This window comes from Lissotriton helveticus, chromosome 6, assembly GCF_964261635.1.
Source record: "Lissotriton helveticus chromosome 6, aLisHel1.1, whole genome shotgun sequence".
In the NCBI taxonomy this organism is placed as follows: domain Eukaryota; kingdom Metazoa; phylum Chordata; class Amphibia; order Caudata; family Salamandridae; genus Lissotriton; species Lissotriton helveticus.
In genome coordinates this window covers 199,266,317-199,293,573 of record NC_136067.1, presented here as the reverse complement: position 1 = coordinate 199,293,573, position 27,257 = coordinate 199,266,317, and the positions used below count along the sequence as shown (strand labels likewise).

At 43.1% G+C, this 27,257-nt stretch overlaps 1 protein-coding gene across 1 annotated transcript in view; it reads right to left on the bottom strand.

Annotated features, from left to right (window-relative positions):
• The window catches only part of LOC144761287 (cysteine-rich venom protein pseudechetoxin-like), a 480,203-nt gene that overhangs the window by 196,657 nt on the left and 256,289 nt on the right, over window positions 1-27,257 (bottom strand). The window contains exon 6 of the mRNA XM_078646739.1: window positions 5,941-6,029. Coding sequence (XP_078502865.1) covers window positions 5,941-6,029 — 89 coding nt within the window. The remainder of the gene's footprint in view (window positions 1-5,940; window positions 6,030-27,257) is intronic.

Genomic DNA, 27,257 nt, shown 5'->3' with positions numbered 1-27,257 from the left:
ACTCACCAAGCCCGGGGACCTCTACGCCGAGCGCGTCCAGCTAGTCCCGCTCCCGGTCCATGACATCGGTCCAGCGGTGGGTGGCCTGGTTATATGTGCGCCGGACCCCAGAGAGCTTATACATGGCCCGGCACACCTTCTCCCACCGCTTCCGGCGCTCCCGGATGCCATAGCCAGTCGCGATCTTGCCGCCTCCCAGGATCGTCTTGGGGAGGCGGCGCTGGATGTGGAAGATGAGTGCCGCCACTTCCTCCGCGCTGAAGATCTCCCACGGCACCACTTGCTCCCCCCTCAAACGCCCGCACGGGAGCCGGGCACGGGGTGCGGGACCCTTCCCCTTCTCAGGGTGCTTCCCGGCTCCCTTTACCATGGTCTGGGCAGAAATAAACTTAAATGATAAAGAAGAAATAGAATAGTGAAGAAGAAAAGAAAAGAGTTTAAAAAAGTAGTTTAAAAGTAACTAAAAGTAGCAGAAAACACAAAAATATACAGCTAGAAAAATAGAGGGATAGATAATAAGTAAAATAGATTAAATAAACTTCAAACAAGCAAAGGATGGCAGAGATTCAGAGAGGATACAGAAAGCATGCCCAGAACCATAGCAATGAATGAGAAACAAGATGGCCGCGCCCGTTCACAACCGCGTGGGTAAGTTCGCGCGAGATTTTCCTCGCGATCACGCGCGAAATTGTACTAGCGAGCAGCACAGTTTGCGAGATTACACATAGCGGCCGGAAACGGAATTACGTCACGCAAACAAGATGGCCGCGCCCGTGTACGACCGCTAGGGTAACTTGGCAAACGTATAGCTACAAGCGCCTCGCGAACACGCGCAAAAGCCCGCGAACATACACGTCGCAAAAAAAAAAAAGTGTATTCGCAAGCATTCGCGGCTCCCGAAATCGATCTCGCACGGATTCACGCCCCAAAAAACGCGCGAAATTGCAGAAAAAACGTTTTTTGCTAAACTGAAAGCAATGAGCAGGTGCAAAAGTTCAAACTTAACATTTGTAACATTCACTGTAGTGCTTCCTGAGGGGCCCCTCCAGAGTTTGCAACTATTCTATGACCCTGCTATGACCCAAACAGCAGGCTCATAGAATAGCTACAAGTAGACCATAAAGGTCCTGTGAAAAAAAATTTCACTGCAACAGAAAGCAAATTACAGATAAGGAAGGAAGCAGGTGCCAGCCAGACTGGAACTTTCTAAATAACTGACACATTAATCAACCCCCAATTAATTCATGGCAGTTGAAGTAGGGGAGGTGTGCTTGCTTTTTTCACCCCCCATAAACTACAGTGATAAACAAACCTAATGGGTGGCAGTGAGGATGTACCAGAGGGTGGCATGGGTGTCCCAGAGGGTGGCAGTGGTGAAGCAGAGGGTGCTGTGAACCTGTGATGATAAACCAGACGTAGAAACAACATAGTCGCGGCCGTTGCGTGCCGAAAAGTACGTTCGCAATTGCGAAATTGTCCCAAAATCGTCGCGAACGCGCGCCAACACAAAAAACAGGAAAATCCGCAAATCCGCTAGAGTTCGCGTATCTTCGCGGATTGCGAATCCGTAAATCCGCAATTTCGCGTACGCGAGATCCGCTAGATCCGCCCATGCTTAATGACCATGCGTTCTAAAAAATGCCTAGTAATGACTTTGCGATGTACAATGCATGCGTGGTAATGCATGCGTTGTAATGGTATTGCAAAGTAAGAAAGTTGTTGTAACGGCTGTTTACCGATCAAAACTGGCCCCTGTTCTTCAGTGAGTCGTTTATGTGATAAATTAGGAGGAAGGAATATGTTTTTTTACCAAAAAGTGCATTCCTGGCTGTTGTATTGTGAAAGTGTCCGCTTGGCCTGGTTTCACTTCCTGTGATAGAGTGGAAGAGTCTGTTTGGATCTAAAGGAGTTCTGTAATTGGACGGGGCTGGCGCGACAAGTCATCAGAAAACACAGCTAATGGAATGCATCCTCCCCGAAGTGTGGAGCAGTGCCATGAGAGGTCAACGAGTCTGCGTCTCACCGCAGTATGACCGTACTGTGCCATTCCAGGGTACAGGAGGCAGAAGCGGCATCCATCGCAGGTCCTCTTGTACACTAAAAAAGGACCAAACAATGCTTTCCTTTCTGTTCTTCTTCCTCTACTGCAAGTGGATCAACTTCGCAAAACTAGAAGCCATAGTTGTATTAAAAATAAACAAACACACAAAAAAGGTATATCAATATAAAGAGAAGCAAGAAACAGGTCTTCTCTCTATTAAGGACAAAAAGTAAGGGAAGTATCAGAACGATGGATCCTGCCTCTTTCACAATGAAATTGATTTCAACCAATCAGATTCCTTTTTTCTTTTGCTGACATGAAGTCGCGTAGGGTACACACACTTGACACGCTCCCTTCACGCTCCCTCAAAAATCATATATATCATTATACACTATAAATAAACATTTCTATAAACTTTTAATAAGAATATTAGCAAAACTGCTCACTCTAATATCATATTCAAACATTCTATAGTCATTTTTTTAACTTTAAAAATACGCCAAAGTCGCGACTTCGGCGCTATCACGACACGACCCCGGAAATACCCGCGGTGAGATGTTGCGCACATTAAGCATCTACACCGCACATTTCGTAACTTTACTTTCTTCAAAATTATATTGAAAATAATACTTTAAAAATACTTTTATAAATAAATTCAGACAAACACTTCAAGGAAAACTTTTATTTACAATTAATTTAAAGATATTTCATACTTAATAAATCACGCAAAAGTTGCGACCCCAGCGCGACTATTCAAAATGGCTACCGTAATACGCACAGCCATCGTGTAGAATGCGCTAAGGGTGCATGACTTCTGTTTAATATAAAAAAAGAATGAAAAGTTTTCCTAACTATAAATTATTCACAATTTTTTTAAATATATATATATATATATGTATAGAAAATTTAAAAACATAGGATTGAGGTACATTAGACGTATACATTTTCTTTTAAAAAACCTTTGAAATTCACTGAAAATCCACAGGTTTCAGGCACGTTATAGTTCGAAATCAGCATTTATAAAACCATAGAAATTCACTAAAAAAGCCATAGGTTTCAGGCACGTTATAGTTAGAAATTAGCATTTGAAAACGATAGAAATTCACTGAAAAAAACATAGGTTTCAGGAACGTTATAGTTAGTTGGACATTTCACTCATACAAAACCATAGAATTCCGGCAATATAGTTAGTTTAGCTAACTATAACTCGCGCCCCCGCAATACACTGCTGCTGATGACGTCACATATTACATCATTCATGACATTCTCAGTGACATCACTGATAACATCACTGATGACATCACTGATGACATCTCACATGACAGCACTGATGATATCACTGATTACATAATTCACGTGAAAATCTGATGCACCTCCGCACACCTGAATATAAACTTTGATACACCCACTCTAAAACACAGACTACCATTTTCGAAAAAATAGACACATCAATACCAGTTACTAAATACACACTGACTGATTCCTTGGTCTATACACACATCCACGCATTCACCGATACAGTCACTCATACATGCAGTCACTCATCAATACAACACTATCATATGCACTCATACACCTATACAGACACTAAGACAATGCCACATATCCAGAGTTACTCACACACCTAGTCAGTCATGCAAAGAATCAATCATACTTCCATTTACTCACCTATACAGTTATACAGACACCACCTCACGTATTCATACTGATACTAACACATAATTACTCTCTTATAGAATCTCTGAACTAAATACACACTCATCCATGCAGCCACTCTCACAATTACTGACTCTCACATAGTTATTTGCATACACCATCACACACATATAATGCCTTTTACATAGGTACTTACTTGCACATGTACCACTGAGACATCCATTCACTCACCAACACACCCATACACACACTCACTCACCGATATAGCAGTTTCCATATTTTTTCTTCCACCCATACACCCAGTGAATCAATCACTCACACATCTATGCACAGAGTCCCACACCTCCCACCCACCCACACACACACTCAGACAGCCATACAAATACTCATGCAAGCAATCAATAACCCATATAGACAATCATGCAGCTACTCACCTACCCAGCAGCAGCTTACACAACAACAGTCTCACTGATACAGACTATCACACAGTTTAGTTACTAACCCATGCATTCAGAAAGACACATGTAGTCACTCACTTATACAGTCAGTCCCGTACCTACTAAATCCTCCATACAGACACTTAACACCCACGGCTGTTGACGTCACACATTATATCATTCATGACATGGTCAGTGACATCACTGATGACATCACAGGGTTCTTTTTAGTTGACAGTGCAAATGAACTGAAATCAGTTCGATGTGTAGAAGGTGAACCAATTAAGGACTCACAGATCTCATCGTTCACTTTCTTTTCCATCAACAATCATCCATACCACTAGATAAGAATAGAAAATGACTAGGAAAATGCATTTTCTGCTATAAAGAATCCATTGCTGTACCCTGAACATACTTTGCACTATATTCCTTTGAAGATCTTTGAATTGTGAACTTTGAGATTTGAGACAGTACATTTATCGCAGACACATGTTGGCTGATGGTTGGCAGGAAGGAAAGTGCAAGACGAGATTCTTGAGAACTTAATTGAATAAATGTGACCTTCAAGAAATGTTGAAAAATTGAGAGCCGAAACTGGAGAGAAGTGATTGAACATCTATTGTTTATGAAAACTTTGAACTGTCAACACTCAATGTACAAATAAACATAATATATAGAAAGTTTTATGTGTTATCTGACATTGTTAATTTTGTGAGTAACTACAATTGTTTTAAAATATATGAGTTTTAATCTACACAAAATACCAATTTCATGTGAGGTACTAATATTCTGTTGTATGAAATAATTTAAATTGTAAAACCGATGATTCATTACCCATTCACTTTGCATATTTTGCAGTACATATGTTTTACTGAGCATAATGGCTTGATGAAGCACATCTGTAGTTTTGAAATACTAATCAGGCAATATTTTTATTTATGAATATACATATTTAGAAAGACATATACACACTGGAAATATAACAGTGAATGTCAACAATATGCAATACTTTGGTGATTTTCCCATATTAAATTGATACATGATGAAACCTGAAATATGCACACCATGCTGGGCCTGCATGGTTCTAATGCAGATCAAACATCTAACCAATTTAGGCAAGAGAATACATACATTGATAATCCGATTATGTGTACTTTACTGATGAAAAACAATGTCATTGTTGTTGAAAAACCACCACATAGAACTTGACTTTATTGATGCATTTGTATATTCTTATATAAAAAACGTTATCATTCTGTCCAGAGCCCACCAGGCTTTTGTGTACAAAATTGATGTTATTCTCAACAATTTGAATTCTTTTTGATTTCCCACACTGAGACTTTACTATGGAATGAGGGTAAGCCTTGATTGTAATGATGCATCAGAAAGAGACCTTTATCAATACTTTAAATTAGTCTAGACGATCACATGGAATTATATTCAGCATTACTGCATATTGTGGACTGTTTCCTAATTTCTGTCCTGTTGTAATCAACCATATTATCTACTTCCATTTTTAGAAATGTAATAGTAACATATCATTACATCACATGCAAAGGGTCATAGGGAAAGTATTCATCAGTGATTTTTGGGATAAAAGATGAAGATATACTGAAGTCAAAATGTCTTTGCTGAGAGCTTTTATTTAGTGGACAAAAAAATCAGCATGGCACAAGAAAAGCTCTGTAATAGGGGAGATTAAAAATTGGTAGCACTAATTTATGAAGTGGCAATAATTTTGAAAAATCGTTCAAACGTGGGAAACATACGTGAATATGTATAAATTAACAGTAGAGAGATACTTACTGCACAAACCAGCATCACAATGCCCTGGACATCTTCCACAAGGCTTGCCTGATTCATATGGGAGTCCAATCATTGTGTAATCATTGCCTCTGAAAAAATGTAAAAGAAAAAGTGAGAAATACAGCTAATTCTGAAGAAAGCAGAGAACAAAACACATTTCAATAATTTAGAACAATGATGAATAATAAGAAATGTTCACTATTTTTTTCTCATCACATATTGTAAGACAATGCTCTTTTTTATGGGGTCACCCCATTTTTCTTGCTGAAAGTTTTTACTTTTTTTATACTTTGCACACTGGTCACTGCTGTCCAGTGTATGTGTTCTGACCACTAAAACATGTTGTCATTGGCAAATACTTTATAGGATTAGTTAGCATGTCTATAAGGCAAAGCTATATATGGTGCGGAATACACTAATTTCATGAAAAGATAAATATTACCGTTGGACCGCATTACTTATCGTGCCATCCACTAGCATGACAAGGAAAAGATGGATTCAGGCCTACCATTAACCTGGCTGTTGCAGAGTAAACCTGCATTGCAACCTGATAAAAGAATCTTTTTTTTAGAGGTAAACATCACCCTTTTAAATATTAGTAATTCACTTTCATGTGGACCTTGTAACCGGCATAGGGGGGTACATGGTTTTTAAAAGTGGAACATGTGGGAAATTGATGTTACCATGAGAGCCAAGGCTCTAAAAGATATTTTCACTGTGGCAGGCCGTGCTGCCAAATGTAGAAAATCAGAGTACAGCTTCAGCTAGAAAAATGATAAAACCACTATTTTTAATACGTCTTAAAAATCCGATTGAATGCTGCAGTTCTATTTTTAATAAATACCTTTATTTGTCTGAGCTGTCAGAAGGATAATAAGCAGCGTCATGCCATGGACTGAATGCTGTGTTTATTACAATGTAATCAGACCCCTGTCCCCCCAAAATTCTAAATCGATCGTCTGACACCTGTGCACTTCACTTGACAGCGAACCCATTCTAGACACCAAAGATCCACACAACAATATGCCTATTTCCAGACTCCCCTTCCCTTCTAAAGTGGTGGAAAAGGCCATTAATTTAGTATTGTCTGCTTTCATCAAGCAAAATAAAATTTTGGATCACTCTCAGTTCAGTTTTCATGCGCATTACAGCACAGAATTGGCTCTAACCATCGCCACTGAGGAGCTCAGACAGACACTGGATGGCAGGAAGATTGCTGTCCTGATCCTGCTAGATTTATCGGCTGCTGATGGACCGTTTGGCCACCATCGGGATCACGAATAAGGTGCTCTTCCTTCTAGGCACCTTCCTGTTGGAGCGTTCACAGTGGGTCACTTTAGACAACTATGTATCCTACCCTTTTTGTCTGCCATGTGGGGTACCTCAGAGATCTTCTCTGAGTCCAACTCTTTTTAATCTTTATGTCAACCTCTGGCCAGAGCAGCTTCAACAACTTCCTGAGTCACATCGGGAAAAGGATGTCAGACAATTGTCGGAAATTGTACTCCTTCAAAACAGAGGATTTGCTTTTTGAAAGCAATCCTAAAATCTGGACTAACAACTAGTGGCCAGACCAGCTCAGTTCTTTACCCACACCTGATCCTAAAGCAAACAATATGGGAGTCATTGTGGACACTAAGGGGGTCATTATGATAGTGGGCAGATCGCCACTGCCCGGCCGGCGATTGAAAAGTCGATCTGCCGCTTTTCCACCAGCCGCAATCATCACGATTGCTGGGAGGGCAGAAAAAGGCCACAATATGGTGGCTGTGCTTTGCAGGTACCACCATCCATATTATGACGGTTGTAGTGGGTATGCCTTTCCATGGCAGAGACTCCTCCACGGAAAGGCATGCTGGAAATGACTTTGGGGTCTCGTTGAAGGCCCCGGGAGGTGTGGGGGGAGTGGGCTACACTGGGGGGTACCTATGATACCCCCCGACATTGCCATGCACAAGGTGGCAGGCATCGCACTGTGCCTGCCACGTTGTGCATGGCAATGCACAACTTGGGATTTTAACATTGCATACCGTGCTGCGGCCAGCAGCACCGTCCGCAATGTTAATGTACCAGGATACGCCTGCCAGTGTGGCGGGCGCATCCTAATAGAGCGGAAGGGACCGGCGCACCTATGGTGGATTGTCCCAGCTCCGCAAGGACCCCAGCCAAATTGTGGAAGACACTGCATAGCTCTCTTAAGAAAGAGACAAACTTGATAATATTCAGGAAGAGACTATAAACATGGCTCTTAAGGACAAGAACAAATATCCCCGGACCTAACTGCATGTGCTTTCAGGTAGCGCCTAGACACCTCAGGGTACTGCTGCGCTTCAGAAATCAATCATTCATTCATTCATGTAATGTAGGTGGATTTGTTGACTGCTGCTCGTCACTTGAGGGTGTTCAAGTGCTGAGTAGGTGAAAGTAGTTGTGTGGTGCGGTTGGGCCTGGTTGCAGACAGTCTCAATGGTCCCAAAGGAAAACTAATTGAAAAGCCAAGACTTCAACTTCTTGTGGAATTTAAGAGGGAGGAGGAGGCATTGATGAAGTGTTGTGAAAGGTTGGGCAAGGATTTTGCAGCTTAGTAGGAGCAAGATATATTGAATTTCTGGCCCTTTTATGAGACATTGTTTTAATTTTTATTTTTGACCCCTGACTCTTTTAGTTAAGGGCCTCCACTCTGAAGGATGGCCTTTCCATGAACGTGAATGAGCACTGCATTGTCTTCTACCGACTCCTAACATATGTTCAGTCTGGTAAAAGGTGTGAACTTCCTCCCATGAGTGGTAAATAGGCAGACCTGTTTGGGCAGAGAAGACTCCTCTGAGCTTTTAAGAGTATGCAGGTTTGGGGTTTGTGGGGATTGCTTGCACTCTTTTAACATCACATTGACAAATCCTGCCTAACAGGTCTGTTGTGCCATGAGGAGGAATTTTACACACTTGAAAGGGAGAGGACAGAAGGCTCAGACAATTCTTGTGCATCCCCTGCCTGGTTCCTGAAGGGGCCTTACATTTGTCCTACCAGAATTTCGTCCTTTTTTTGGTGGATACAGTGCTTGCTTCAAACTTGCTTTTAATGTTAGATGTAGGAGGATATTGGTTAATTTCCCTATGACACTTCCACATGCACTCAGAGCGCTCAGAGCCTAAGATTATTGTAGTTGAAGACTTTCACAATCATGAAACTTGCCTTGCACAGAGTTCTGGGCCTGCTTAGAATAAAGCCAACAGGAACTACTGCAAAAGGGGATAAGTCAGGTCTTGGGAATCTTTTCTCTGTTGGTCATAGAGGAACTCATAGTGTCTTAGAGCGTTCACCCCATCACATGCTAATGAGCCCTACAAATCTGAACTGTCACTCAGCCTTCCTCACAACATAAGGCTGATCCTTTGGGTGATTCCAGGACCATAGAAACACTGAAGAGAATACCCATGTCAAGAATTTCAGATGACCAGATGGAAAAACATCTGGACTGGACTGTTGCCCTAGAGTGTTTACATGCAACCTCTGAGCTCCAAGGGGCCCTGGAAGTACTCATGGTATTTTTGGGGGGAACCAAAAAAAGTCTGAGAATTGTTTCAAAACTTTTGCTCAAGAGCTTCAAGGGAGCTGACCTCAGTTTTGTACAGTAAAGAGAAAACATTTTTCTTAGAACTTCCCTACTTCGAGATCAGAGCAAAGCCAATCTACTTGGTCTATCTGATCAGTGTTTCATCGCAGTTGGATTGAAATCACAAATAGGTCCCGGTTTTCATTTACCGTTGACTACCATTAGAAATTTGCACTTTTTGTGGATTTTTGTCATTTTTGTGTCATTTTGCTTATTACATTTTTTCCCTATTTATATATATTAGAGGGGAATTTTTTAAGTATTCTGGTACTTCTACATACTTTACAAATTTAAGTTAAGCCTGTCTGCTCTGTACTACCACTACCAGGGTTTGAGCTCAGGTTTGAATTACTGAAATCTTTGACTGGACCTAACAAAACACTGACTTTATCACTAAACTACCCCAATTAATACACCACTTTCTCACAGATATGATTCATCTTGAAATAATATTCACGAAAATGCTAAACATTGCTTGTATACCAGAATTTCATACACAAACTTTTGCTTAGGTTGCATACATTAAGCTGATCACATGCACAAACATTATTCAAGATAAAAAAAAAGTTATGATATGTGTTTACTCTCATTGGTTTTATGTAGATGATACAAATCAGCAAATATAAATGTAACATTGTGTTTATTCTTCATTATTTGCCTATACAGATGTCAAATAATTTGGGCTGAGAAATTATTCATTTTCAGGTTACATTTTTGAAAATCATTCTTTTTAGATTCAGGATAATTCAATAGTCTACATAGAGAACTCCTTCAATATTGCCATGATTGCACTTATCCTTAAGGCAGCAGTTTTCCATCCGTTTAAAATCCCTTAATGTACAGTTCCATTTAAGGTCCAAACATATATCAGCTGTTTTTCAAAGTAAATAAATCTCTTCACCTAAAATCAAGAAAACTTTGAAGGGTGTTAGTATTTTCATTGTAAATTAGCATTTTACCTTTGGAAATGGTGTTTCAACTAAACAAACTGGCTGCAGACAGATATTTCAAAGGCTTGCAATTATTCACAGAGCTATTTGTTCCAACTTCTTTTCCACTGACCAACCTATTCTCTCTCTTGGCAACCACAATGCATCAACCCTAATGATGAAATGGAAATGCCAGAAACTCATCCAGCACATGTATATACTTGCCTCAAGGGATGATCCTGTATATGTGAATTGGGCATAAGCACCCAAAGAGGGGACGTTTTCCGCATCCAAATTGATTTTAGGTGCACAATAAGCATTGTAAATTAGGCTTCGTGCTTTTTAATATAAATGGATTCCTGACCTAGCCAGCCGGGATATTCTAATGAACTCCAGCCAGCTTTACTCTTTGCCCATAAAATGCTTCAGTGTTTTACACGTATGCTACCAAGTGATTACCATTTTGAATTGTGGGAGAATGCATTTCTTTAAATGAGAAGTCTTTATAGAAAGCTATTTTTTAAATATAGTGTGACTCGGCATAGCTTTGAAGGATAGGTTGCCAATCAACTTTAAATGTGACATGCGAAAATTGGAAACATTGAATTGGTTATGTGCAAATCGTCTTCATAATTTAATTCAAATTACTTTGAGAAATGTTTTATAATATGCTATAGTGAACAGAGTATGCTGAAGTCTTTATAACTAGCCATAATAAAATAGTCAACAGGGAGATTGTCTAGTGTTCCAAAAATATTGTAGTTTTCCCCATGTAAGCCTCACTGTGCATGACAAAGGCTGGATTAACTTTGCACGTTACAACATAATCATGTCTGCTTCTGTGCCACATTATATTTTTACACAGAACCTGCAGTTTTTTCCTCGTTCTGTTCTTTCCTGGGATGTAGTCTGAACAGCAGACGAGGTCAAACAACAATGTCCGTTGCTACTTTGTCTTGTCAGGCACTTGCACCAAGACACAACACAGAAATGCAGCTGTTGTTTATGAACATGTGAACCTTGTCATATAGGTAGGTACAGTAAGGTAACACAGAGAGAGAGGGAGACAGATATTACCTGAGAGAAGATCACAACTGTAGCTGAGATGTAGAACGTTAATCTGTGTATTCTAAGGTACGGGATCCTTTGCTAAACCCAGAGATCTCTGCTGTATAATCAGTTCTTCTTCTCTTGAAGCGGAGGACTAGGCTATTCTGTCTTATAACATGAAACGTCTTTGCATAACATACGGTTTATTGTGAATGCTGATGCTCTTCTTGCCAGACAGTTGTTTTCTAATTGGGGCACGTAAACTGCATTTCAGAGCACAATAGTTTAATTAAAAATTTCAAACTTCCTTCATATCTCTTCCATATCTTATTGTGGATCAGGACGAGTGTGTGAACAAAAGAGAGGATCCTGCCATCGTGATCCTTGAGAGGGTTGGGAGTGTTGCGTTCTGGGGCATCAATTCACTTGTTCCCTTTGGTTATGAGTAGGAGGGCAAGTGAGATACTATAGCTAGTCAGACTCTGGCTCATGTTACTGAGGTGGTATTGTGACTCAGTCCCTAAATACTGATGCTCTATAGATACCAAGTATAACTCTGTTCCTGAGCAGAATCCCTACAGCAAGATAGGGTCATAGCTGGTAAGCCAAGATAACATACATGTGAGTCGGCATCTCTGTGACCCTAATGGACATCTGACGTGATCCTGTGGCTACCTGCCACCAACTCCACCCACTCAGTTGAGTAATATGCTCAGCTTGATATAGGAATTATTAGTCTGCCCAGTACAGAGCCAGTGAGGTCAGCTCCCTGGCAGTTTCATGCAGCAGCCACGTGGAAGAGGTCTTGGAAGGAGACTGTGGAGCAGTGGAAGACTGGAATCATCAAAAGAAGTGGTCTACCAGTTAATGTGGTTGAGACTTCTGTCTTGGTTGGGTGTAGGAGGGCCCACCCATACTGCTTACTGAAATCAACTGTAACCAAATATGACGCCTTGGACAGGTACAAAGTCATGACAAGTTCAGCAGAGCTATGGCTGAAGGAACTGCAGAAGGAAAGTGCTGGGGTTTAATCTGCCACAACGAATCTTAGTGTGGGTTTTGAGCAGAAGAAACAAGAGGACTGCAAGCGTGTTGAAAGAGACACCACTTCCTGGTTGATGCTTACTCTGCTTCCTGTAGTTTACCTTCCTGTGGTCCAATGTGGTGAAACGTCGTTGTGAGGTGTGGTGGGGTGGGCTTTCGCTGCACTGATTGGACGCTGCGGCCTTGTGGAGTGCCTGCTATGTTAGGAAATTGTGCAAATTAAATAACACCACACAGTATAGTCTTGCCTATACTGTGTATTGTCCACTACTGATTTAAACTGGCAATTTTAACATGTTATCAATTCTGGGGCTGCAGTGGAGCATTAGGTCTGGGGTGCTTGTTGAAGGTTGGCAGAGTAGGGGCCCAGGACTGGATCCAGATGGCCGGACTATGACTGTGGGTCTCCAGTTCATTTACTACAGTGACACCCTATACTGTGTAGATGCAACATTGTACCCTGAGCTGTTGTGCAACATGTTCACATCACTTGTAGGATAGGACCCCACCACCAGCCCCCCAGTGTGTAGGACCAAACTTCTTCTCAAGATCAGTAACGCCATCAAAAGGTCATAGGTACTTCAGGGAAGCACCCCAGTCTTGCCCTCCCTTCACAGAGCACTGTGTGTAATGAGCAGTACAATTTCCAAGCTGCAACATATTCCACTGTGAACATAGCTGAAGACAAAAGCCCTGAGCAATCACAGACGAAAATGGAATGATCCACCAGGGTGACCTCTGGTACGACGACGACTGCAATGGCCAGAGAGTCATGAGCGGCTTTCGTCCTCAGCTGACAAAATCCTATAGGCAATCAATCCCCCAAGACAATCCTTACAAGAGAAAAGGGTTTACAATAAAAGGAATGCTACACTATGCTGTCAGGCTCTCCAAAAACAGTAGAGCATGTCACAGAAGTGGAGACACATATCCAGGCCTTGGAAGACCAAGTCCAAGCAATGGAAGGTAAAATTGTAAAACTCTTTTCTGTGACAAAGCAATTAGAGGAGAGGGTTGAGAACGCAGAGGAGAGATCCCACAGAAACAATGTACGGGTGGGCATTGGCAAGGGTTCTAAAGGTACAAATGTGGAGACATGGAGCTGACAAACTAATTAGGCTAGGGCTGAGTTCCGCTATGCAGGATTCTGCAAAATGACCAAAAATCTCAGCTGCACTATGTGGAGTTCTGCAAGTGGCAGAGTGCGTTAGGTCATGCCTTTCATGCTGATTTTTGTGCCAGGTGTTTGTCGAGTGCTAGAAAATCTGTGCGAATGGCACCATGGGCAGCAGAAATTGGTGCTGCTTCTTTCTGCCATTTGAGCAAATGTTCTACCCGAGCAACAGCTTCCTCACGCGAACTGAAGGTTTTTTAACGCAAGTGGTATTGGCCATCCATGACAGTGATGCTAGCAACTCAATTGATCAGGATACAGGTCAAAATAGATCCCATCCCATTCTTCTGCAGAAATTTGAAGGGTCATGACGTTAAAGATGACCCATGAATTTGCTGATAAACTTTCCGTAGGCCCCTCAGGATGAATAGTGGATGGACTGAGTTTTTGCTGAATTTATCGGATGCTGTTGGTAGCTAGCTATCTTGGATCCTGCTACTGGAGTGACTTCTGACCATGTTTCTGGACCCTTTGCTGCTGTCAAAGTGTACTCCTCTTAACCTCTTTGGTGCTTGTGACGAGATCAGCTCGTCATGAGTCACGGTGGAGCTGTACTCATGATGAGCTGGTCTCGTCATAACGGCGCCGCTCCGCCCACGCACGATTAATTCTCCACCTGTGCGAGCAAATTAATCAGTGGGCGGGGTCGTGACAAGACCAGCTCATCATGCGCACAGCTCTACCGTGACTCATACTGAGCTGGTCTCGTCACGAGCACCGCGGCGCCGCGCTGGGCACACCGTGGGGGAATTACCCCCTCAGGGAAGGGGTTAACAAATTCTAAAACCAGGGACTTATTACATTTTTTGCTCCAAAGTCCTCTGGAGATCCAGGACTAACCTGCCAAGCTGATAGATGAAGGTGCATTGCGGCACGGCCAAGATTCAGGTTACTTCTGCTCAGAACTTTTTTGCAACAGTAAATCCTGTCCTGCGTGACCTCCCGGCAACAGCATCCAGGCTTGCGGAACACTCTCCAGCTACTGCCTGAAGCCTTGCCCCACAATAAGAATCCTAGCTCCGAACAACGGACTAAGTCCAAAGGTAGAAATCTTTACCGGACAAAGGTGGAAAAAGTATCTGGCTGGTGAAGGAGATTTACTGGGTTCACAATTCACATTGTTCCACTCAGCGCTTTCCAGCCGAAGGTAACGTCTTTACTGAAACCTCATCCAGTGGCTATTTGATGAAGTGGAGACCTCTTCAGCTACAGCCTGCTGCTTTGCCCCACTGAGAATCTTTGATTTCCATCTCAAACACTAAGCCTGAAGATAAAACTTTAGACAGGGTCAAACCTACTTTCTGTTTCTGACCTGTCCTCCATCGTGGTCAGCATTAACCTGGATGTAAGTACAGATAAAGCGCAACCAGATGACTGCAATTGGTGCCTAATACTTTTTGGTGCTATTTTTATAACCTAACTTTAAAAACGATTCATTCATAACTCCAGTTTCCTTTATTAGATTTTTGTCATTTTTTATTCTTTTTATTGAATAAAATGTTCTAAATTTTTCTAACTTAGTTAGGGTTTTTCTTGTGTGGGACTGTGGCTTTATTACGGTTTTGGTACTGAATAAGTACTTTACTCATTGACTCTAAGGTAAGCTTTTCTGTTCTGTACCATAGGTACCAGGCAGTTGAGCTCAGCTTAATTTTGTGATTTTAGGGTGCTCACTATGACAAGTATTGTGGTTACTACTTGATGTAGATACTTATCCCTCAACCCCAATTTCATACACTACATAGGTGAATTTTATTCTTTGCTCCTTGGGTCATATGCATTGGTATTTCTAAATAGAATTAGGCAGAAGGGGGAGGCTGAACTAGTGGACTAGGTGAAAAGTCAAACTATCTGAGGTAGGGTTCCTTGAAGAGGTGAGTTTTCAGTTTCTTCCTTAATTGTATGAATGTTGGTGCTGTTTTGAAGTTGGATGTGACGTTTTCCCAGATCCTGGAAATGTAGGCTCAAAAGGATTATTTTCCTTTTTTCTCCTTCCTGCAATGCTTAGTCTCTAATCTTGCACTGTTGGAGATCCTTCACTTGTGTTGATCTCCAGATATTAGTTTGTTTGCTTGGTTTAGAGGTCCTTGTAAGTGATGCAGCTGATATTAAAGATCATCCAAGTTTGTAGGGGGAGCAAGAGTAATTCCTTCAGCATGAGGGCAATATGGTCATAATTCCTCAGACCCTTGATGAGTAATGCTGCTACATGAAGTATGCCTTTCAACAGAGCAACGGCGGTCGTTGGGATACTGTTGAGCAAGGCATTGCCTCCTTCTAGGTGGTAGAGAAGTAGTGAATGAACTGTGGGTCTGTGTTTTTTTCTAGGATAAATGGTGTAAATGTTGTCAAGAGAGAGCGTTTGATCACCTTGGCAATCTGTTCTTTGAGTGAGAGGGTGGAGTCGAGGGTTAAATTAAAGAAAATGCCCTGTTGTCCATTGGTATTTGAAATCAGAGAGCCATGATTGATTCAAAGAAGATTTACATTGTTGGCAAACTGGAGCTATTCGGTTTTCATGGGTTTGGCATCATGTGATTTGTTGAAAGACACGTTTAGAATTGTTTGAGTTAGGTTTTGAGTCTGTGAATGTCATTGGTTTGAGAGGTTTTAGAAAACAGTTGGCTTTCGTCACCATAGTTGTGTACATTGATGTCTAAAAGGATGGCTCTAAAGGGTTCTGTATGAAGGTTGAATATATTGGATGACCAGATTGAGCCTTTGAGCATATCAGTGGGGAGTTCAGTATCTGGGGGTTCCAATCTGAATGATATGGTGTTGGATGGTGAGTTTGGATGTGAGTCATAGAATGATTACACCAATGGAGCTCCTGTGTTTTTTCCACATGTGAATCTGTGTTGAAAGATTAACAGTGCCGAAATCTGCAGAGAGGCAGTGCAGAAATAGGAGGCAGTGGTCGTTTTTATCATGGAGGAAGAATGCATCGTCACTACTTGGAGCGTAGCAGTTTCAATTCTGCAGCGTGGTAATTTCAATTTAACTCCCACACAACACTCCCAAATAGCTTTAAAAAAGGACAAAGAACACACACTAAACTACAAGGCAGTAATAAGTGGGTAAACTAATCTGCACTTTCAGGTCAATATATTCTTTCAGTCCCAGATTTGGTGAGTTTTGGGCTAAATTAAAATGTCACACATCAAACATCTTGGGTGAGCAATAAGAAGATGAGGGGGCTTTGAACATACTACACATACATCATTCTTTCATAAATATATTTGTTAACAAACATGTCTACTTGGGACACTATACACAGTAGTATATTTGTACATTAAAGGGTAAACATTGATTAGTCCTTATTTGATTAAATAAATTATGGTCCTGAGAGTGGGCTAGATAGGAAAATCTTATAAAATTAGCCTGGCAACTGTATAGTTGTAAACTTTCAAAAAGCTATGAGAGTGGGCTGTATTGTACATATTATCAGGAACAACACTGTTTTGAAAAGCAGAATTGTAGTACTTTCTGTAGGCTTTTTCTATTAGGCTCTTAAGACAAGGTTCACGTGGGCCTATTGGCTCGGTGGAAGTGGGAGAACATGGCGGCAGGCGGTTGAGCTGCCGCGGTGCTCCATGAATCAGGTTGCCGTTTGCTTCGCCTGAGCCCTGAATCTTGACGGTCCTTGATTAATTTTTAATGGCATAGTCTTCCGATCTCAACGAGAGCCACTAATATTAAAAACAGGGGTGTAAGGACGTTATAAAGTATCGGGTGGTAAAAAACTTTGAAGTCGTTGCCCGCTATACCCCCGAGTGAGGTCTGTTTTCCGTTTCTATGACGGGTTTCCTCGGCAGCGTTTCCAGCGTTGGAAGGGCGGTCGGTGAAGACGGAGATGGCAGCTGCACGTTACCTCTTCTCATAGCTTCTAGCTCCCTAGTAATCCCGCTGGTCCTGCGGCTGTGGTCCACGGCAGCCCTGGAGCTGCAGCGAGGAAGGAAAGCACGCATTTTGGTGCGCGCTTCGTGTGCTGGCGCTACTGCAGGTCGATCCTTGAGGCCCTACTCACGGGAAACAGTGGACGGTGTAAAGGCTGAGGGAGAGACTGACGGCGTCGAGAACAAAGAGAGAGAGTCCGAAGTGGGTAGTGTCTCCGGGGACTCCGAGGACTCCGAGGAAGAGGGTTTGCGTTTACGTCTTCAGCGTTACCAGCAGCAGCAGCAGCAGCAGTCTAAAGGTAAGGGGAGAAACAATCATAGAAGGGGCAAGGCGCTGGTCAGAGCACAATCGAGGGAGCCTGCCCCCAGCGCAAACCTAGACACCAACGCTGCATCATCCCCTGGAGGTAAGAGAACCTCCTCATACCTCTTGACTGAAGTTAAAGCTAAGGGTAATAGAGGGAAAGTGAGAGGAAAAGTCTTACCTAAACGTAATTCCACTGCTGCGCCTGATGTAGGTTCTAAAATCACGCCTTCTCTGCGCTCGTACTTTAAAGCAATACCACAGGTATTACGCCTCACTGAGACTCAGGGCATGCCTACACTCTCAGAATCAGGGATGGCTGCTCACGACAATCTAGCATCAGTTCTAGTCCCTACTGACCAGACCCCTCCTGGAAGTGACCAGGTCTTTACTCTAACTGCTGCAGCTGGAACAGATGGGCCCCCTGTATGTACAGCTTTGTCACCGTCAGATCAACTTTCACCCACTATCCTTCCCATTAATGTAGCTTTGACCACTATAAATGCCAGAAAGAGTGGGGTGATTGATAACGCCTGTGACGGGCACATGGTGGTAGGAGACAGACCAGATGACCCCTTTCCCCCTCTCCTAGTGGAACTTGTGCACACAGTAAAAACTGTCATGGAGGTAGCAGGGGGGTCAGACCTACCAGTTATATCTTCAGATTTGGCCCAGCAGCAACTTCCAGATCCGGTTCCATCTTTGGAGGAAGGTGGTATCACGGCTGCCTCTTTGCTGGCAATGTTTTCAACCCTGTCTCAGGATATAAACAGGGGCTTTGAGGAGTCTGCATCTATTCAGCGGGAGATTCGGAACAATTGTGAGTCCCTCGATAACAAAATAGATGGGTTAACATCTAGGACAGGAGTGTTGGAAGAGACTGTGGGTGCGATGTCGTTACATCTGGATAAAGCAGTGGTGGACATTGGTAAACTAAAGAAAGAGGATCAGGCCCTCCTAGACAGGATGTTGGTGTTAAGGAACAATGCCAGAACGGGTAATATTCGCATTCTCCACATTCCAGAAGGATCAGAAGGGTCTGATGTCAAGAATTTTGTTGTCCTTCTACTGAAAGAATCTCTTTCTTTGGATCAATCCTTGGAGGTGTTGGCCACTGACATCCAGAGGGTCCATAGGGATCCCTTTAAACAAAACCCACAAAGGTCGAAACCTCGTAAAATCTTGGTTAACTTTCACACTTATGCCCTTAAAGAGCAGGTTTTAAATTTAGCTTTAAAGCAGAAGTCACTACCTGGCAAGGGCTTTACTTTCCTTATAAGGTCAGACCTATCTAGGATTACGCTGGAAAAACAATGGGAGTTTGGTAGGCGGTTAGACGCCTTTAAGAGGCTAGGTGCTACAGCTCAGCTTATATTTTCAGCCTCATTAAGGGTCATGCATAATAACAAGATGATGAACATCAGGACAGTCCAAGCCGCTGATGAGCTCCTTTTAGATCTGGGCAACAAGGGATCAGGTAAATAGGATTTGGGTCTCTCAGTGACATAGACCAATCTAGAGAATGTGATTATTATGAATGTTAATAGCCAAATTGAATAGATGTAACAAACAAATGAACTTAAAATCATAAAAATCTCAAAATATCAAATACTAAATTAGCAAAACAAAAAGAGAAACAAAGGAGAGAGGAAAAAAAGAGGGAGAAGGGAAAAAAAAGTTTGTCATGTTTTACACGTATTCTTTTCTCTTTTCTTCTGATGCACTAATCACTTTAAGATAAGGACTCTTTTGGTTTAGAGTTTGGGGCAGTGGCGTAGCGGTAACCTGAGAGTGGGGTGCCATCTACTGGACTTGATCCGGTTAGATACAGCACGGGTTCTCCATGGGAGGGGGGGGCGGAGTGAGGAGGGGGCACAGGGTTAGGGAGAGGCTAAAAATTAATAGAAAATTCCTCATTTGCCAATAGGATGCTTTATTACACTCTGTCAGTTATATATGTCTTTGTGCTGTGTTGCTAATTTTCAGTGGGGGTGGTCGGCCTATCATTGATTCTTGTCTCGAATTGAGGTTGGGCGGAGTTTGGAACGATTATGATGACTAAATTAAAGATAATATCATGGAACGTTAATGGTTTGTGAACCAAATCCAGAGCTAGAACCCTTTTGCAGTATCTCCATGACTTAGACGCTCAGGTCATCATCCTCCAAGAGACACATTTGGTTCAGGCGGAAATCGATGCATTGGTTAAGGTCAATAAATGGATTGACTTTGCGATCTTTACTTCTCAGTCCTTGACCTCAAGAGGGGTATCGCTTATTTTCAAAAAACATCTTAAGGTTAAGCTCCTGGACTCAAAAGTGGACCCTGATGGTAGATGGGCTATTGCTTCTCTTTCTATTTTGGGCCTTCAACTGACTATAGTTGGATACTATAGACCTAATCAAGATGATCCATCTTTCTTGAAAACCATCTTTTCCCATCTCTTGTCCTTCCCTGAGCCTGTAATATTTGCTGGGGACTTTAACATTGTTTTAGACCCCATTTTGGATTAAACCCATAATAATCGATCCAGAGTCCCGGCGAAGTCAAGATCCTTTTTGTTGAATGCAATGAAGCAATATGGGTACCTGGATATCTGGAGGCTAAGGGCAGGCCAACAGCAGGGCACCTCTTTCAGGAATTATAAGTACCACCACCAATCGAGAATAGATTTCATATTAATTAACCAGAGATTGGTATACGCTGTCAAGACCATTAATTATCTCCCCCTACATTTATCAGACCACTTGGCTGTGCTGTTGGAACTTACGACCCCTTTAACAGCGCCGGTAAGGATCTGGTCTTTTGATCGTTCGCTTCTCTCCCACTCTGAAGATGTGCTTTTCTTAAAGACTGAGGTAGCGCTTTTCTTGAAAATAGATGTAGGTTCTGCTGGTATAGGAGTTGTCTGGGACTCTCTTAAGGCGTTTTTGAGAGGCCTAATTACAGCTAAAGTTGCTTATAGAAGAAGGGAGTATAGAGAGGCCGTGGCCTCGGTGGAGGCAAATATAGCTATGGTCCAGCTTGAGATTGACTCTAATACTACCTCCACGGACGAGGTTTTGACATCTCTGCGCGAAAGACTACTCTCCTTAAAGGGTCAACTAGCCTCAATTCTTAACCAGAGGATACAACAAAGATGGGCGGCCAGTAAGATTGCACATTTCCAGTATGGGGAAGGGGCTGGGAAGTTACTGGCATGGAAGGCCAAAACGGATCAGGTCCGTAACAACATTGACCTGATCAACGTTAATGATGTCCCTCTATCTGTGGATGTTGATATCAGAGCAGCCTTTAGAGAATACTTACAAGCCATTTACCGTGAAGACAAAATATTGGACCCTGCTACCATCAAAGATTGGCTTGGTAAAATCTCCCTCCAATGTCTTTCTGTTAACCAGAGCGAGATGCTAGAGAGTGAAATCTCGGAAGACGAAGTGAGGATAGCCATCAGAATGCCAAGAAGGGCAAAGCATCTGGGCCAGATGGCCTACCTACAGAAATTTATAGAACTTTGGAGCAAGAACGTGTCCCTTTTTTGGCAATTCTGTTTAATCAGATCCTTTTGGATGGGGTGCCTCCTTCAGTGTCATGGGATAATGCTTCCATTACTGTAATACTAAAACCTGGGAAGCCATCAACTGCATGTGGTTCGTACAGACCAATCTCTATTCTAAATGGTGATTACAAGATATTCTCCTCTATTCTTGCAAATAGACTAGCCTTAGTTGCACCCACCATTTTACATCTAGATCAGAAGGGGTTCGTCAAGGGGCGACAGCTTTTCGAATTAACCTTCGACTTAATAGGAGCTACAGATCTGGCTGTTTTGGAATCTCTCCCTTTGGCGGCTCTTACGTTGGATTCCACTAAGGCCTTCGACAGGGTCAATTGGTTGTACCTGTCGGAGGCCTTGGCAAAGTTCAACGTGGGAGGAGGATTCCGTCGAGCAATTGGTCTTCTTTACCAGAACCCCAGTGCCTGCGTTCTGGTCAATGGGGTATTATCTGACCCCTTCAACATCTCGAGGGGCACTCGGCAGGGCTGCCCACTCTCTCCACTCCTTTTCGATCTATATGCTGAACCATTTGCCCAGAGTTTGAGGGATAGTGTTGATGAAGCAAAGCTTCGCATTTGCGACTTGCTTTTGTCATGAACCTCGTCCATGTATAACCAGGTAATAATTTGTACGTCTTACTAACGTTTATTTCATGTTTAAAACGAAATCAATGAAGCTTGCCTATGTGTATTTCTAATACAACTAATTTGAGTCCTAAAAATGGCCGCTGCTTTGAAATAGATTCTGCGCATGCGTCAGTCACACTCACGTGTCCTGACGTGTTTGCAGGTTTGGAGGGAAATAGTTGCGCATGCGTAATACATAGCTTTGGCAATAACGTGGTACTGCTCGTGCCATTGCTCGTGTGCCCGTATATATGTAGCTAATATTTAGACTGCATAAGTATATTTTATAGTGATAAGTTGAAAGTACAAACCCAATGATGTGTTTTCATATCGTTATTTCTATGTATTAATTTGTTCTCGCTTACTTTTCATGTACCGCGGGAAATGGGGGTTTGACTGAGCCGAAAGCCATCTTGGAGGTCCTTACTGCGCAGGACCGTCCGCCTGGGGAGAAGTCAACCTTGGCTGGTGGAACTCAGCCAGCTGGCAGGGATGGGCAAGATGCTCCTGAGAACTGACCTGCGAACTCAGCAGGACGGAGTCATGTGTCCCTACTTTGAAACAATGTAAATTGTCATTGTATTTCCCTGGACTTTCTCGTGAGAACCCCAATCTCGCTAGGCGGTACCCAGAGATGTAAATAAGGCCTCCAAATAGACTGTTCTGATTGGTGTGTTACCCAAATCCTATCTTAGGACCAATCCAAATTGAGGGATTCTGACACTTTGCAACATTGGGGGGTGGTACACCGTCCCCAAACTGTATATCTACCCTGGGTTCACCTAGGGAAATTGTCCAACTTGTCTGGTTTAGCTGACCTGTCACTGACCCATCACACTCAATAGGTGACTGAAGATACAGAGCACTGCGGAGTACTCTGTCCGAAATTGACCATAGACTAAGGTTCTACTGAACCTTAAAGTGCTGGCGTAGCACTTTGCTGGGAGTTCGCTGACCCAATCGGGGTCTTGATCGATAGCTGCAGAGAGGGTGGAGCGCAGGTGTTGCTTCCGAACTGCGGGTGCTGGTCCTGTCCTGAGGGTTTCCTGTCCTGTCCTGAGGTCCTGTCCTGATTCCTAATCTGAGGGTATCCTGTCCTGTCCTGGGTGTCCATTCTGCACCTGCTGTCCATTGAGGGGTATCCTTCCCTGAGGGTTTCCTGTCCTTAACTGACCCGTGGCCAGGGTTTGGTTTTCACACCAGTCTAGGTAAATATTGCTCTAAATTCTTTGAACTTGCACCTTTCTAATTTTCTGTCTTTTGCTTCAATAAAGACACACCTTTGCATATGTTGATTTTTCCATGCTTTGCCGCACCTATTGAATCGTAAAGTCATTTGCATAATTTCATAACGTTTCCCATGTTACCCTATCTGTTAGAAATCATATTTTGCATTGCAGTTTGTCATTTCCTGATATGGTCTAGAACGGCCTTACTTAAATTTTCCAAAGAACTTTTACCCTAAATGCATAGCGTTTCCTGTTGCACCCCATATTAGTATTTCCATGATTACCCTGACTTTATTTCTCTATAGTTATGTACTTTTCGTTATCTTGATTATCGATTGCCTTATTCTTGTAAATCTCATGCTTCCAGAAAACGAACTTTAGATAAAGATTTTAAAACTTCCAGTTGTCCGTGGTCATTTTACAAAAGATATTGAATGTCATTTTGAATTGTATTTTGCTGCCTTTCCTTTTACAGCTAGCTCCCTGATCCATTGTGGTCATAGGTACCCGTGTCGGTGGATGGTAAGTCGGGTACACTGAGTAATTACAGTAGGGAATTCACACAAATTGGTAGCAGCCCGTGAAGTCACCCGGTCAATGTATATGGTGAATTGAAATATATGGGCCCGAAGCCGGAAGCGGCGAAATTATTGGTTGGGTGACCTCGCTAAGCATGGGCGTAAAATCCGCTCCGCTAGCGGATTTCGCGGATTTTCGGTAAATCCGCAATCCGCGAACTCCCGCGAATTTACCGAAAATCCGCGAATCCGCGAGCGGCGGATTTGGGGGCAAAAGTTCAAGCCTTCAAGCTTGAAGTTGTAACTATTTTAGGATGGCGCCGGCAAGCTGCCAGCGCCATCCTAAAATTGTTACAAAGTCAGCTAAGTTAGCTTCAACAGGAAGCACTAATAGATAAAATAAAGCAGGTGCTCGAGGACCTGCTTTATTTTATCTATTAGTGCTTCCTGATCGGTCTCTGACCTTTTATACACACAAGAATGGATAGACAGAAAGACTCGCATGGAAGCCGGATAGAGGCCTTTGCATCCTTGACTTTCACGAGCGCAATCCTCGTGTTGTTCCTGTGGCCAGGAGCTGAAGGGACCCCTGCACCCTTCGGGGTGAGTGAGGTCACTTCCTGTGGTCCTGCAACATGAACACAGAGCCCAGAGCATTTTCTCCCCAGAGGCGGAGTGGACTTTTCACATTGAGGGACGCATTACCTTTTTTATTGAGGAAAGAAAGTGTGTGCATCTCCCTGAGCCACTGTACCAATGAAATCATTGTGTATCCATTTCGAATGAACCACTTAAAGCTTTGAAAAATAGCTGTCAAAGGGACGCCTACTGTTTAAACCTTTAAACAATAACGAGCTGCCTTTGCTGACATATATGTTAAGTGCCTTAAACATCTGTGCAACGAACTTAAAGTCATATCGCCGGAATACCAAAATGTGACCGCGTTCCTCAGCACGGCAGGCCAGTTTGGCATGTAATGGGCCCCGCCCTCGCTGGGCCTCACTCAGTCAATGCTACCCTGTGGTTACCTGAGTCATTTCTTTCTGCAGATGGGTAAGTGAGTGGGGTGTACAGCTACAGTGCACATGCACCTAACCTCATCTCGCAACCACGAAGGGTGGCCTGTCAGGGGGAAGTTCATAAATAAATGTGGATCGATCCATGCTGAACAAAATATGTGACCGCATTATGGGGGGATTTATCAGGTGCAGCAGTGAGGGACCAGATGGCCAAATAGGAAGAACATTCACCGTCTGCAGTGCACGCAAAAGTTCAGTGTCTCTCTGAGTTAATCACGCTTGGTGTTCACGAGCTGTGCTGTTTATAGCATATGTGCTACCTGAGATACTGAATATGTAAAATCGTTATGGGCAGTTTAATTACTTCAAAAGTAGGCCAGGCTCAGAATCCGGTGAAACCACCGCTTGTGACACAAAAACACGGGAGCAACAAAATCGAGTGATGTCACAACTCTCACTCAGGGTATTGTACACTTCTAACCAGGGAATGATGGAAGCACAGGTGAGGAGGAGCACAGAACACCGTAACCTTCTTCCCAAATCTACCGTCGAAATTCAGCTGTGATGCTGGATAGAGGCCTTAGAATCCTTGACTTTCATGAGCGCAATCCCTTTGCTGTTCCTGTTACCAGGAGGGTCTGTCTCTTCATCTACTGCTCTGATCGGTCTCAGACCTTTTATACACACACGAGGCATGTGCACTCGCATGGAAGCCCCGCCCACACAATCGCGGTGTGCACTGTCTTCCCGTCATTGACCCACTATGATGGACAGCTCACCCAAGGAACCACTGCGCCCTTCGGGGCTATTGCATAGTAACACATACATGGTCGCTGGAACTAGTTGAAGCGCAAATTCAGTGACTCATTCATAATCCGCAAATCCGCAAAATCCGCGGATTTTACGGATCCACGATCCGCAAATCCGCAAAATCCGCGAATCGTGGATCTGCAAAATCCGCCCATGCTTAGACCTCGCGCGCTCTATCAGTTTTTCTGGCTAGCAGAGGATGGTTAGGGACTAGTTAAAGGCTAGGCAGGATTAGTTAGTCTAGTCAAGTCGGTAGCTGCTAGTATATTAATGCTGCTACAAGAGCGGCCGTTCCGAGGGACCTGATCATTCTCTTGTGAATACGCTGCTTTGAAATTCATGAATTGTTTTATCATTGTTATTCTTGTTCTTATATTGTTATATGTACTAATCCATGCATTTGTAAACCGTCTCGTTCATTGTTGTCCGAACTCCCCGGGGAATTGAATGGCAAAGTGGTGAATAGAATCCATTTGCCTTGAGGTCGCAGGCTCAAGGAAAGTTAGGTGCAGGTTAGGATAACCGGGAAGCACTAACTAGGGTTTTTTTCTGAATACGTGTGTGAATAAATGTCAGTATCGAGGTTCATTGGCAAAATTCCCATAGTGGCGTAACGTAGTAAGGGTCACATCGGAAGAGTAGCAGGTTCATCGGAGCTTGGGTGAAAGCAGAGGAGTCCGCTGGGACACCTTAGACTCGGATATATCCCGGAGAAGTGGATGAGTTTAGGGGAATAACAGGTTCACCGATGCTAGAGTGAAGGGTAGGCGGAAGAGATCTACCCGCAGCGTGTGAAAAGTAAATGGAAGTAGTTTACTTGCAGTAAAATAACACTTTCTCTGTCTAGACACTTGAGCACTGTGGCGAATGTGTATTCGTTGTAAAATAACCAAGCACTAGCACTTTAGAAAGAAAGAAAGTTTCCGTTACCTTGTGAAGGGAGGGAGTCAGCCGCGAAGCGTCTCTGACGTCACTCCGTGCCGCGCTGGGATTGGTAGAAACAGCGGGCGGGTAGCGGGGCTGGAATTGTGAAGGAGGGGTGAAGCGCCGGAGCGTGAGAACTGTCTCACGAAGGGGCCGCGCACCCATTGGTCGAAACTATTTTGAACGCGTGCACCCATTGGTCGCGCGGAATTGCGAGACGCGTTCTGATTGGAGGTAACTTTGTAAACAAAGTTTAGCGTAGAAATCGTATGTGGCATTCGTATTGTCCAGAGACTAGACCCGATCCAAGAAGCCAAGGGTTTGAAAGGGATCAGTGGAAAGCCAATAGATACGATATTATGTACGGAACTAAGAGAAAAATGTCCCTTGTAAATAAGGTAAAGAATTACTTCAAAACGGACAAACCGATTAAATCCAGAGAGGGCGTTATTGTTCCACCACCCAATACTCCCGCCTCGTTCATGATGTTTGATCGAGGGTACAATACCTGTGTGTGGTTGGAAAACTGGGTAAAGTACACAAAAGATGACGGAATATTGGCTTTTGCGTTAGACGGTACTTTCAATGGTAGGATTTTATTTAATTTGAGAACCCGAATGAA